This window comes from Botrytis fragariae (assembly GCF_013461495.1).
Source record: "Botrytis fragariae strain BVB16 chromosome Unknown tig00000251, whole genome shotgun sequence".
Taxonomy (NCBI): Eukaryota; Fungi; Ascomycota; class Leotiomycetes; order Helotiales; family Sclerotiniaceae; genus Botrytis; species Botrytis fragariae.
The window spans coordinates 419,131-432,801 of record NW_023501003.1 but is presented as its reverse complement, the minus strand read 5'-3'; the positions used below and the strand labels follow the sequence as shown (position 1 = coordinate 432,801).

Genomic DNA, 13,671 nt, shown 5'->3' with positions numbered 1-13,671 from the left:
AAGTCAAGTTGAGATGTGGTTGTGGTTGTGTTTTTGAATTTGTGTTATGGGTTGGTTGATTTTGGATTTACTGGATATTGCCGGAATTATTTGATTCGTCTGGAACGCCGTGGGTGGGATTAGTTCGTCTAAGAGCGGTTACTGGAGTCATTTCTATTATATTGCTCTGGCTTTTACACACAATTATCGTGCGAACAGTGCATCATCTTTAGGTGTAGGCAGAGAGTTTAAATAATACGCGTGTTACTACTTTTTCAGATTGAACATTTGTATGTATCCTAGCGTCGACTCAGATACCGGTACCGTTTTTGCATATGAACGAGAAACCACACAAGAACACGGCTACTTTTGCGACCTTTTCAGGTACTACTCATCTTCCAAGTGATGACGCAGACAGAAGATCAGACATGTCTTGTCGACAAGCCCTACCTTGCGCAGGTCATCAAGTCAAATCAATGTTTTGGGCCATTGCTCTCTCATTTTCGTCTTCAGTCTTGACTCGTTCCATTCCCCAGCTCACAACTAGCAGCTAAAGGTAGTATGAAAGCCTGCTTAACGCCGTAATTAATGAGACTCTTGGCCTCCTGTTGCTCTGCTGAGGAAGTGTCTGGCTCAGCATCGCAAACTCATGAATGCCACTTTTGAGGATTGAATCGTTACTCTATGGAAGAAGCTGTTGAAGTCGATCTTGTGTTGACGATAGGCAGATGTTCTCAGCAACACTGATCGCTATAGCGCTTCCAAGCTGACGAAATAAAGCCTCCATGCTGCAAGCGTGCGCCATTTCAGAAGGCGAAAGAACTACTTGTACTGCAATAAAAGTAACTTGACTTGCCATTTCGCATCCAGATCGCCGAGCTTTTGAATTCGACCATGAGACGGATATGCCACCGAATTCAACAGCCACAAAGAGGCAGGTCATACCTGAAAGTAGCAAAATAAAACTAAGAGGATCTAACTTCAATAGCTTTGTAGAAATAGGTAAATGGTGATCAGGGTGAGGCTTGCGATCTAGGATGTAAAAGACAACGAGACTACAGGCAAGTCCAAGCGCTAATATTTCAGTCGGTTTATTGACGATACTGTAGGACAGCATAGCATACGTAAATTCAACTAGAACGAAAACCTCCAGGTCAGGACCGAGTCTGTAAGAACACCGCCGATGGTGCTACCTATCACTAATATAACGCTACTAATGCTAACCATGATTGCCATTCCTTGCGGCCTATGTCTCATGGGGACCACACGGCCAAAAATGGCTCTGCGAAAAATGATGTCAGAAACAACAGTGCTTAAAGCTGGGGTGTCAACAACTTGGTCATTGTTTTGAAAAATAGTCAATAAAGAACCGCGCGATGTTCTTGCATCGATTCAAATTTTGATCCGAAAGAAACCTGAAGTAGTGACTTACAAGCTTCCCGTGAGAATTCCAGCTGCAGCAAGCCTATTCACTGCTCGACCAAGAATCAAGCATGAAGAGATAGGGGCTGCAGCGCAAAGAATCGAGCCAATACAGGAAACAAGAAAGCTAGTAAGATACGTTGTCTTGGGCTCGAAGCAAGTATAGATCTTCCCAAACACGGGTAGGCATGATGTCTGTGCCAAAAGATAGACGCTATCATATCATCCAATATCACTGACTGTCTTGAATTCAGATGATATGGTGGGTAGTGCAGTAGCTATAGCAGAAGCATGGTTGTGACATTGTTCTTTGTAAATGAAAAGTGCAGAGTGGACAGTCGGATGATACCTAAAATGCTGCTGTCTAATGCAACCATAATATCCGCTATGCCAAAAGCAATTGATACCGCGATCAATTTATTACCAGTAAGCCATTCACTCGGTACATCTACATTTTGTTCATTCGTGGAGTGATTGGAATTATGAGCCACAACTTCTAGAGGAGCGTCAAAGGAAGCTTCATCAGTTGTGCTGACATCTGCGGAGCGCGGCGCAACTTCATGGTGGGATTCGTGATCTGGAGTCGTCATGTTTCTTTTTGCTTTCGCTATTCTTATCAAAGTTTTGGGAAGGAGTAATTGAGGGAGTAGAGATAGGGTCTGAAGTGGCCGCTGTAACACTTGTGTCTTTTGACGAGGGAACGTTGTCTGGAAATGATGTCATGATTAGTCGTTGTGCACAGCTTTCGAAGCGCGCCAGATCTCATAATAAGTTTATCTTAGCTTGAATTTCGTTGATTCAAGGAGGCTATCTATCCGAATGCTGGCAATATATAATGTGGTTCCTAGGATTCAAATCCAGGCCAGTACCATGTTAGCACTAATCAAATAGGTATCACCAATGGCCAAATTAATCCGGGTCGAAAGACACACTCTTTTTTCCTTCCCATTGAAACTTATCTAGACATCGTATAAACTTAGCGATCATAAGAGCCACAGGCATGTGAAGATGTATGCTGCACCAAACTAATAAGGCTCTAAAAGTGCTAGAGCTTACGCGGTTGCTAGCTGACCCTTGTCATTCATCTCATTGGTCATTTTATACATGCAATAATTGAAACTATTCTGTGAATAATACAAGATGCCTAACATCACGCCTTCGAAATTTGAGGAAAAGTAAAGTCCATTTTATCGCGGCTTTTGAGATGCTACGGTGGAGTTTCTGGTGTTGTCACTTAATTGTGTCAACCCCTTGTGTGCCAAGAAACGTTTAGAGAGGAAAGAACTTTGAACTCTATCAAGGTGAAAAGACAGAGCTTTCATTAATCTCACCTGTGTTCCAGCAAATGCAGACAGAGAGGCCCTGATACATAAATTGGCTCTGCCAAAGTCAGTATTGACCAATCAAGAGTGGTGTCGCAGGCGACAAGCTTAATTAATAGTATCATGGTCTCAAAGAAGGGCCTGGCCCCTTCATATATAGAATCGATTGAGCTCAAGCTGAGCGCACAGATGAGGGAAGCCGCAATCAAAGTCGTGTTCATCTTCTTATTGTCTACCTATTACAGTGTGATTCTCCAAAGTTTGGTCCGTCAATGACGTCTTCAGACCGAATTAAGAAGTCAAAAGACACATTGCGCACAGCAGAGAGTAACTTTTCTCAGTTACTCAAATATCCCGTTTATTAGATCAGTATCTTATACAAACACATTCTTCTCATTGAGCTCCTTGATTTTTTTCATTCCTTCTTTTTTCCCTTTTGTTCCTTTCTTTTCTTCTTTCTTGTCAGAAATCTTAGCGTCTCAGACGACAATGAAAGGGCGACACGCTATCAACAGTATCAAGTGGAATGTTATCACATAAAACCCGACAGTAATTTGGTTCTCTACTCACACCTTCGAAGGAATAACATGTTTCTAGAATTATCATGTTTAACATCTGATCCATGAATTTGGAATCAATACTTAAAGCGAATATAGCTTTTTGAGATGAGTCTGAAGTTATATTCATCTTGTCTCCGCCTCATGTTCATTTACTTTCACACTGTTGCAGATATATGCCAGGGGATATTTCGAGGGCTCAGAAGCCCATGAGACCTTGAACCGTAATTCAGATATCTCGCTGGCACTACTACTATACGATTGATACTTTAGATTAGAGTTAAAAGGGGTAATTTCAGACCTCCAATACCAGCCCCGAATCTATGATATTCTGGCTGTACTATGTTATTACGATAACACTTGCTTCTCTTTCACGGGGGAGTGGGCATTGAAAGTGAAGAGTGGATGACAAAGAGAGACGCATGTCATCAATAATTCACACCCTGTTCCCAATATCACCAATACCACATGTCTTGCAAGGTTTTTGCGGCAAAAAGCGTTTCTAATATTTCGGACTATCTTACATCCTTCTGCCAGTGAACGCCTGTAGAAAGTCAAAATTCCCAAATTCTGGAAACGACTTTGCCCCTTCGCTTAATCCGATAGGTTTTGTGGTTACTTGATTTGTCGCCGCAATTAGCTGTAATTTATCGACTTTATCACTCTACTCAATCGGCTGCCTTACTTGATCAGCTACTGTACTTAATCATTACTGTACTGTATGTGTTCATGCATCTGCCTGTCTGCAGTACTGAGCTAGTCTCGTTCTCAATCAGCCTTGGTACGGTCTGAACCTTGGAAAGTTATTATAAAAGCAACTTCCAACCCAGCAGATCACAACCTTTCTTAAAACATAAACTTTAAACAGTTGACTTTGAAGTACTCTTACAGATTCTCCAAATTCAAACAAAATTCAAACAATAATACAAAATCTTTTTATCTATCCTTCAACTTTCAAAAGTAACCAGAAATCCGCATTTTCCGATTATCAAAATCGAATTCAACAACACTTTGATATACCATCTGAGAAATCGAAAAAATGGGTATCTGTGTATATTATCCTATCGGCCGCTGTGTAGCTGGAGATCAATGCCATAACAAGCATACAGGTCCTTATCAGCCTTTCCCTTGTAAGAACTACATCTTCCATGGTACATGCAAGTGGGGATTGGAGTGTCGATTCGGACACCCAGCTTCCATTCCTGCAGAGAACCCTGAGCCTAGTCGTCCTGTCTGCAAGAACTTTCTTTCAAGACGTGGATGTAAGTATGGTTCGAAGTGTCTTAGTCACCACCCCGTTCCGACAGAAAAGGTAGCTTCTAGTGCTACTTCAGCTCTTAAACAATCTCAGTCTACCACTGCTACACCAGCAGCTTTGAAGACCGCAAAATCTACCAATATCAAGTTATCAAAGGCAAAACCTACCAATACAAAAGTTGCTCCTTTGATGAACTTTCGCTCTGCTCGAGTTCTTCCGAAGAAACCTCAAGTCGCCCCCACTACAACAAATGTTCCAAAGGACGAAGGTTCTACCAACACCCAATTATCTAAGGAAAAGTCTGCTAGTACATCTGCTACCCCATCAAAGGAGTCTAGTTCTACTCCAGCTCTTCTACAAGCTCAAGTCACTATGGACACACAGGCTATTTCGAGCACCGCAGATGCTGTGGACAAGGATCCTTCTTATAAAGACCCTACTCACAAGATTCCTGCTCCGTCAATTGATTCAGGTCCTTATGAGATCGCTCTATCACCCATTAAGCTTACATCTGTTTCAAATAGTACGAGTGATACTGGAGCTACCAACACTGGTTCTTCTAACGATCAGCCAGATGGCACAATTACAACTCCGTCGATGAGTTCTGATTCTACCCCCGGAACTCCATCTTTCCAAGTACTCACACCTGCTTCTACTAGCATTGGTAATGCGGATGATATTGGCTATGTATCTTCAAGCGATATCATGCTAATGAGCGATAGTTCCGAGTTGGTACGATCTGCAACTCGAAGCCCATCACCTACTGATGATTCGCATGATACTTCAATGTCTACTGTCCCAGATGACCCGTCTACTCCAGTCAAGCCAGTTCCAGTTGACTCAAAACCAAGTCCAGCTGATAGCACAGACGCTACTAAGCCGTCCGACGTTCTAGTATGTGGATCAATTACACCGTTGTTTACTGCACCAGATTTCATAAATGCTCGGCAAGTATCTGCAGTTAAACCTCCTGGTTTAGTTATTCCAAACCACCTATTCGACCAGTCTGTTGATGAAGCACCTATCAATGGCATAGACAACACTATGCCACCTAATATTCCTGTCGAGGCATCAAATGCTTCATCCTATACAGTACCGACCGAATCTTCTGTCGACTCTGAACAAGCATTTGTGGTTCAATCTACCGATCTAGTTCTATCACCAAACGAGTTATCCAACCAGACGACCACAACAGCACCCGTAGAGGAAACCCAAATTTCTGTAATGGAGCATGTGTCTACAGACTATCGATCGGCTATGAATAAGCTATCTCGTGTAGTCGTAGACTGGTCAGCCACATTAGAACCCTCCAATCTTGAGTTGTCAGGACCTGGCATATACGAGCGCCATATTAGGTAAGTAAATCCCATTCACATTTTCATATACTCCATACTAACGTATTATTCTGAATGTAGCCACACTGAAGTCCTAGTTACATGGCCCCAAGAGTGGAATGTACCAGCCATCGACATGATCAACACTCTCATTCATCTTGCATCAACCTGGGGAGAGCTTTCCACATATCAGCCCATTCATCGCAACATGGGTTCGTGGCATTCCCTCCAGATCAGATTTCGACACCGCCACGAGGCTGCTGCTGCTGCCACCGCAATTAACGGACATTTGATTACCGCGGTTGGTGCATGTATGAGTATTCCTGTAACAGTTAGTCATCAAATTGCAGTGCAATACATGATACCCCGCTACATCATCGATTCACTCGGTCGCCAGAACCAAGGAAACCTTCATCAGATCTTCGGACAGAATTCTTGCCAGCTTCATTGGGGCGAATCGTACCGTGCTGATTATTCTGGCGAGAAGCTTATGGAGGTAACAATCATGGGTATATGCGAGGAACAAGTTGCGCAATGCAAGGCAGTTCTTGAGGATCTTCTTAGAGGCAGAGTCTTGACTCATGAGGAAGGTGATAATAGACCTCTTTGGCACAAATTTTTCAAGACAGAGGAGGGAACAAAGTGGATTGCTGAAACGACGACTAATATCTTTGATATGAAGGTTCGGGCGGCAAAGCTTGCTAATTTAGATATCTTGATGGTTTATGGATCGAGTGAGTGGTCAAGAGCTCGATTTGGAGCACTTGTTAAGAAGAAGATTGTGGAGTTGGAGAAGACTGCTGCAGTTACGGCTGTTGTTGTGGAAGAGTTAAGATTGATGAGATTGAGGGTTAAGGGTTAAGGGAAGGACAGTTTAGGATTACTTTTGGGGGGTTCTTTGCGATAGTGTAGTGAGAGGTTATGTTTTTTTGGCAGTTTTAGTGAATTTATTATAGCATTATCATTTAAAAACTATGAGATAAAATGAAGTGTTAAGTGATTTTCAATGGGTTAAACATATCTAAGTAGCTTTATCACATAAGGATGTGAAGTTTGTGATGAACAAACGTTAAGCCATATTATCTCGGAACGCCGATACAATAAACGAGCAAGAGGAAGTCTACTAACAAAGCCTTAATCAAGTTGGATAGTGAGCTTATTGTATGTGTGTAGCAAGCTCATAATTATTTGCATTTAGATGTCTTGAAATGTGTTGATCTAACAATGTACAAGACGATGAGTGGGTTGATTTCGCCGTGGTGAATTCTGGTGTGTCGCAATTATGCTATTTTAGTTGGGGATGTCAGAAGAATGAACAGAGAGCAACTCAGCACTATAGTGGTCGTTATGAGAACGAAAAACACTTTTTTTATAGTACGTTGACGATTTCAGATGCAGATGCTGCTTAGGATAGGGATTATGAAGCACTTCTGAACAACGACAGGCACTTCCCCGGCGGTCCACATGCAGAGATCAAGACTCTAGGTGATATTCACAAGTAATGGTATCATATCTACAGGCTCTGCAAGATGTTGTTAAAGAGATTGTTTTTAATCTATCTGATTATATTAGGAGAGCTGTAAAGAATTCAAAGTCATAGTGATGCGGGGCATGTCAGATTGAAATTGACGAGAAAACCTTTGTATCCCTAGCAGCTTGACATCTCATTACTTGACCCAGATTGAAATTTCACTGTTTTCTTGTATGTAGAATCCTCTTATGTCCTGTATGGCCCGTCGACAACTCGACAACAATCAAGGTATTCCCCCTACACGACGGAGCGTCAATGTATGCATGAGGAGAACCACCGAAGCATGGCACAAAAATTACCTTGACCTAGGTATAATATTTGAAATTTCATTGTGAAAATTGATCGTTGAGGAATTTGAGGGACTCTATGGATGAGACTGGCTTGTAATGTTGAAGTGTTAGGAGAGAGACTGGGGAAGAATCGTCTTAGGATCTGAGCCGAATCCGACAGCTAAATGCTTTCTTGTTGCGTTCGATGAAGAAAAAAAATGATTCTAATGTTTAGTATGACTTTAGTTAGCTGATATCGAGGGGAATAGATGTAAGTGAGTAGAGTATCTAGATGGTAATTAGAGGTAGACTCATCTTGATGGCATCCACGGGCTCGCCCAAACTCACATCCTCGCACTTGAATTGTATTCTAACTAACGCGAATCTCCTGGCAACGGAAGTCTAAGAAGAGTAATAATTCATGAAATTTCAAAAGGCAACACACTCCCAAGTGACCTAACTACCTCGATCAGATGATACTCCGGCAGTTTCAAAACAGGCACCCAAAACAGTTTTTTTCTTTTATTTTTTGTGGCTTTTTGATTTCTGTGCGAGTACAGGCTTCACAGTGTCCCACATCATTGCTATATCCTATCACTTTCATGAAGGGAAATATACGAATCCAATGAGACTCCAAAGCTCTTGCACAAGTACGTGAAGGCACTAGACGGTGGTGAAATGCGGACCCCCAAAACCCAAACATCACATGAGGGGTAGAATGCTCAGGTCACACATGTCGATATGAACTGAGCCATCAAAGCATGCACCAAAATCACATATTTTGTGATATCTAACTCCTCGGAGACAATAATCACAGTCAAGGTGACACAGACACCTTGGTTGATCATCATGAATTCTTGCCAGCAAAATTATCGTCTTCTCACCGCGAGCGATCACTGATCACCAACCCCACGGAAAACACAAAACCTCGGGATTAATGTGCCCACTCAATGGCCATTTTCCCTTATTTCCCATTCAAAATTGTGGGTGTGATCTTTCTCGAAATCCCAACTCATCTAGGATAATTGGCTTGGCCATAATTACTCGACTGCGCATCCAGATCACCAAATTCACATCCTGATTGTACAAGTTTCTATGTGAGACAAGTGCTATCAAAGACTACAGGCATAAAATATGATCGAAGATAACGCACTGTGCCTACTGCATGCCAAAAACTTACAACAGTTGTATATCCAACCCTCGAATATTCGTGCGCTTACTGCGCCGGCTCTCAAAGCCGCTGATAGCGAATGTTGGCATGGTATTGTCAAGTAATCTGCGCCGCATGAATTGATTCAGCCAGTGGATGTAAAATTAGCTTACAATGGGCTTTCGTCGGAGACCTGGCGCGAATTCGTGTCACTATGAGAGAGCGGAGTGGCCGAGCCGAGCTTGGCGGTCAAATTCCGACAGGTTGGTATTCGGCGGCGAACTCGGCGACTGTGAAATCTTGTCGCCGTCTGGCATGGATGTATTCTTCTGGGCGTCTAGAAGATTCTACATGAAGATCTGGGCTTGCTAGGTTTGTTTGAGGTCATTGAAATCCTTCCTAGCGCGGTTGTATTCAAAGATTCGGCAGATACAGTATGTAGAAGAAAGGGGTATCAAATACCTTCTTGGGGTAAATGACAACGGCCAACTTCTTCTGGAACTAAATAGCCCTGGTAATGATATACATCGAAACACTTAAATTTCCAAACGAAGAAGCTCGCTTGAAGACAATCAATTGAGCCGGGCATCAATACTGGCTTGTCTAATCCTCTATTCCAAGGATATACGTACTTGAACCATTCATCTCACTTCCCCGAATCCCCGAAATAGACCGAGGACGAAGGGAGAGAACATTCGAGACGTGTGACCGTTCATAATTCGCTGCTAGTCTCCCAGCTCCCAGCAATTCTCTCCAAATAATAATTCTAGGACCAAAACAAAGCCCCGCCAAAATCACAAAATCACAATATCAGCTTCACGCGGGCCATCCCTACCCATGCTCATACACTTCATGAGAAGCAACAACAGTTGCGCTGCCACGGAGACCCCCTACCATTCGCTTAGACGCATATTTGAACAAGGTAAGTTTGCATCAGCACTACTACTAGCCCCTATTCATGCCCAATCGCAAATAACCAACTGAACAGATGTATATTCTGATCGGGACATGGAAAGCTTGTCTGTTGGACATTGCATTTTAACAAAAGGTGACACTCTTGCATTTGCAGATATATTTACCCGGTATCCGATACTAACCTGAGTGTGTCCAAGAGAGATGAGATAAAAGGGTAATGTTGCATTGAACAGTTTAGTGTGGTAATGGTGCTGATGTAAGTCCCGACGGAACGGATCACGAAAGGTCTGTGCAAGTGTTTGCTGTTCGAGATGCACAGCCCGCCTCGCAATTGTATTTTCTATTCTTTACTCACCCTTTGAAGGCTGAGGTGGGATTCCATGGTGGTGCTACTGTGAAGCTTGAGGCACGGCATTTGCATTCTTGGGTGTGTCGACCATGCAGTAAGATTTTCCGGGACTTGCAAAGTTTAGAGGAAAGATGCTTATTGCGGCACCTCTAAGACATGGACATGGAATTGTTGGTTAAAATGAATTAAGACCAGTGATCATGATTGTTTATGGTAAACGATTGAGGTAATCAACTCGGTGACTAGACATGATGCATTTGGAAATTCTGACAGATTAGGTGGGTTTGTTCAATGGTCGTTGATTAAAAGAGCGGGTCTCTTTTCAAGCGTGAATTCATGCCGTTTTCATAAGGCGAATGAGCTTGCAGATGGAGTTGGAAGTATGTTGGTTAAAGCCTTGCTAGAATATTCAGGAGGCTCGTATATGTCTCTGTATGGAAAGTAAAAGCGTCAATTTCCAGATTGATATGAATTCGGTGGTTCCAGCTACCTTCCTTATTGGATCAAAGTTAGTTTGAGTGATTTATATGTGTAACGCGACTTTGTGAAAGTAGTGGATTAGCTTAAAGTTGGGAAGAGAAGAAGCAACATTGACTGTCAGCGATCCTGGTAAAAAGAAATTTAAATTGTCTTCAAGTTGAGTGCTTATCCGGGAAGCGTCCAACCGTCGGTCCGGAAGCTTGGACTGAAAGATGCTAAAGGAATTTAATCTGGGGATAAACGTTACATGTTGTGCAAGTAAACCAATTCGGATCGTCTAAAGACAGCAGAAATAAGGAGTTGATGGATCTGTTCTGATTAAACCTGATCTTCTCGAAGACCGGGGTCTTGGAAGTAGATTAGGGTGAGACGCTTGTTGGTTTGATTACTACAATGAATTCCAAATCTTGTACCAGTTTCCCGGGTCAACGGACATAAGGGGAGTCGACAGATTTTTAGCAAATTCACAAAACAGGATCCAACGCGAGATGAGCGCAGGGTTTTTGCAGGGTATTGAACATATTTCTGTAACTTTGAGCAAATTTACATTTCATCGCCGACTTTCAGATTGGTGGACTAGAAACGCCGGTCTGTTAGTTGGTCTATGGTGGTCAATCTTTATGAGCATGAAGTTCGAATTTGCCAGGTAGTAGATTAGCGTACTGATATTTTTACTATTGGCGGTGATAAAGTTTTAAGCCGTTATTTCTGCACGATGAGATGTGACGTGGATCATGCAATTTCATAGCCATGGAAGAAAGATGCCGAAGTGTTTTGTGCAACCTTGTGCAGAGGAGGAATTCCTATTGCTCTCGAATATCGAAAACGGCTTGAGGACTGTAAATTTTGCATTGTTGGATCCATGGCAAACAATACACAAGAATAATGAAAAAATTCACTCCGACTGTCTCACTGCCCAGATTCCATAGTTTGTTTGTTGCCAAAAACAAATATCATTTTGTGCACTAATAGTAACCACAATCATGGAGAACAAGAAAGCGTATGAAAAGAGCCTGTTTCTAATCATTAAAGTCATTTCCTTGTCATAAATTTGTACCAACTAGCATAAATCTAGCGTTATACCATGATGTGCACGGGAATCAATCAACATTCCCAACTTTCAACACGCAGTGAAGCATACCAATATACCAATATACCAAACGTAATGAATGACAAAACAAGAGCCAAAATCGTGAGAAGTAGATAACGCAAGAACCAAAATTCCTTTTCGAGAACACACCACTAGCTTTTAAATCCCTCAGAGGCTTATATAGAACAGTTGATTGGATGAGAAAACGACTCAAGGAGAAGATCGAGGGGAAGATTGAGCAATGGATGGTGTCGGCGAGTCTTCATAGCCGCTAAACTCATCCATCGACTCATCTACAGATTCTGATGTGGTATCAACCGCGCCTCGTTCTTGCTCATCCTTTCTCAACTGTTGTGCTCTCAGTGAGTTGAATTGCTCTGTCATGGTTATTAGTTGTCTGTCGAGCTATATGTATACCGGTATCAATAAAATATGGAGGTGAAAAGCACGTACCTCGGTCTTGATCATTCATATCTTCTGCCAATCTTCTCATTTCATTCCTGTGCTGTTCCGAGACCCAAGAATATTTCATGGCTCTCTCTGGATGTTTTTGCACAAGAGTGTATGGTATTCCTTCTAATCTTCCCGCTGGCGTCCCTCTTCTTCGAACCTTGGCTGAGATATATCTGATTCTTCCATTCTCATCTCGCATTACTCTGCCGGTTTCATCGTACATCCTGATGTTGTTATCCCTGTAGTATCTCGATGAAAGACATTGCTCTGACTCTCTTTGATATACTTTGAAATGCTTTCTGAAGCAAAGTAGAACCTCGGGCCAGTGCTTGTTCAAGTCTTCTTTGTGGTAACGAATGAAATCGACCTCTTCAAGAGAGTAAGCCTTGTTGCTGCGAGGCTTCTTCTTGTCAGATGGAGAGACTGGTTGGGAATGACGACGGTGGGGAGGCTGATGACGATCATAATGGTGACGGTCATGGCGGTGACAATGACTTAGAGATCGGGAATGATATCTGTCATTTGGAAGAGAATAGATTGGGGGTAAAGGATACGGGTTTATGAATCTATGGTGGGCGTTGATCGGATTGAAGGACGTGGGACGGCTATGAATAGGGGCCGGAGGAAGTTGTGTTCTTCCACTTCGTGTAGCATCATTTTGAGCTTCGGTTCTTTCGAGCCGAGCTTGATATTGGAATAAAGATTCTGAAGAATGTCCGCTGAATACCTGTTGTACATAGGTCGAAGGCTGGTGATGTTGAATGTCAAGATCGATCTTCGAATCAGGCATGTCGTTATCAGGGTGTCCTTCTGATTTTACTTCGGCATCTGAAGGATTCAAAAGCATAAGAATATCCATTTTCTGGGTTACAGCTTTTTCAGGGTTATTAACAACAGATGTAATTCCCATAACAGTTGAGGGTTTTTGGGATGACGGCTCCACTTTCATTGGCATTTTAGCTGTGATAAGTATTCAAGGAGATGTTAAATGATCTCGAAATATTTCTGTGTCGATAAAAAGAAGAAGGAAGACAAGTGCAAGAAGATAAAGTTTCTGAAGATATTGATAAACAGATTCAGGGTCTGGATAAATGTCCACAACTATGAAGGGCCAGAGAACCCTATATACGCCCTATGAGAGAAACCCAACACAGCACCAACTTGATCTAATGTATGGAAAAAGAAGGAATGCCAGATAGCTTTGCTGAGACAGTGCTATGTCGGCATCAAGCGGCGAGGCAAATTTCTCCAACAAGGACATGCATTATAATTTATGTGTACAGACTGGCTACCGCAGTCGTGTGTTTGATTTTTCCTCATTTTGTTCTTGTGGTTTCGAGACAATTATTTCTAAGCAATCTGGAGATTTGGAGGTAAACTTCTTCTGGCAATATCGCAGCGAGGTACCGTGGCTCTGGGTTTTTGAAGAAGTGATACGGGGGACTATTGGCTACCTGAGACTGATTTATGTATGGCGTTGAGTTTAACCTTGCGAATATGTACTGATTTTCAGGCATTTTTTTCCATTGGTGGGCTTTATCTGATATCTTGCATCTGATGAG

At 42.4% G+C, this 13,671-nt stretch overlaps 3 protein-coding genes across 3 annotated transcripts; 1 reads left to right on the top strand and 2 right to left on the bottom strand.

The window, feature by feature from the left end:
* Positions 1 to 488: 488 nt before the first annotated feature.
* On the bottom strand, positions 489 to 1,991 carry Bfra_011715 (putative mfs toxin efflux pump protein; the record flags this gene model as incomplete). Its single annotated transcript, XM_037342041.1, has 6 exons — positions 489 to 625; positions 724 to 1,082; positions 1,127 to 1,360; positions 1,412 to 1,596; positions 1,642 to 1,679; positions 1,751 to 1,991. The coding sequence occupies 6 exons, from the start codon at positions 1,989 to 1,991 to the stop codon at positions 489 to 491; spliced, it is 1,194 nt and encodes a 397-aa protein (XP_037188121.1).
* A 2,328-nt stretch (positions 1,992 to 4,319) lies between these two features.
* On the top strand, positions 4,320 to 6,734 carry Bfra_011714 (putative zinc finger ccch domain-containing protein 3 protein; the record flags this gene model as incomplete). Its single annotated transcript, XM_037342040.1, has 2 exons — positions 4,320 to 5,893; positions 5,954 to 6,734. 2 exons carry the CDS (start codon positions 4,320 to 4,322, stop codon positions 6,732 to 6,734), a joined length of 2,355 nt encoding a protein of 784 aa, XP_037188120.1.
* A 5,132-nt stretch (positions 6,735 to 11,866) lies between these two features.
* On the bottom strand, positions 11,867 to 13,064 carry Bfra_011713 (uncharacterized protein; the record flags this gene model as incomplete). The annotated part of the gene is made up of 2 exons (XM_037342039.1): positions 11,867 to 12,033; positions 12,110 to 13,064. 2 exons carry the CDS (start codon positions 13,062 to 13,064, stop codon positions 11,867 to 11,869), a joined length of 1,122 nt encoding a protein of 373 aa, XP_037188119.1.
* Between the last annotated feature and the right edge of the window lie 607 nt (positions 13,065 to 13,671).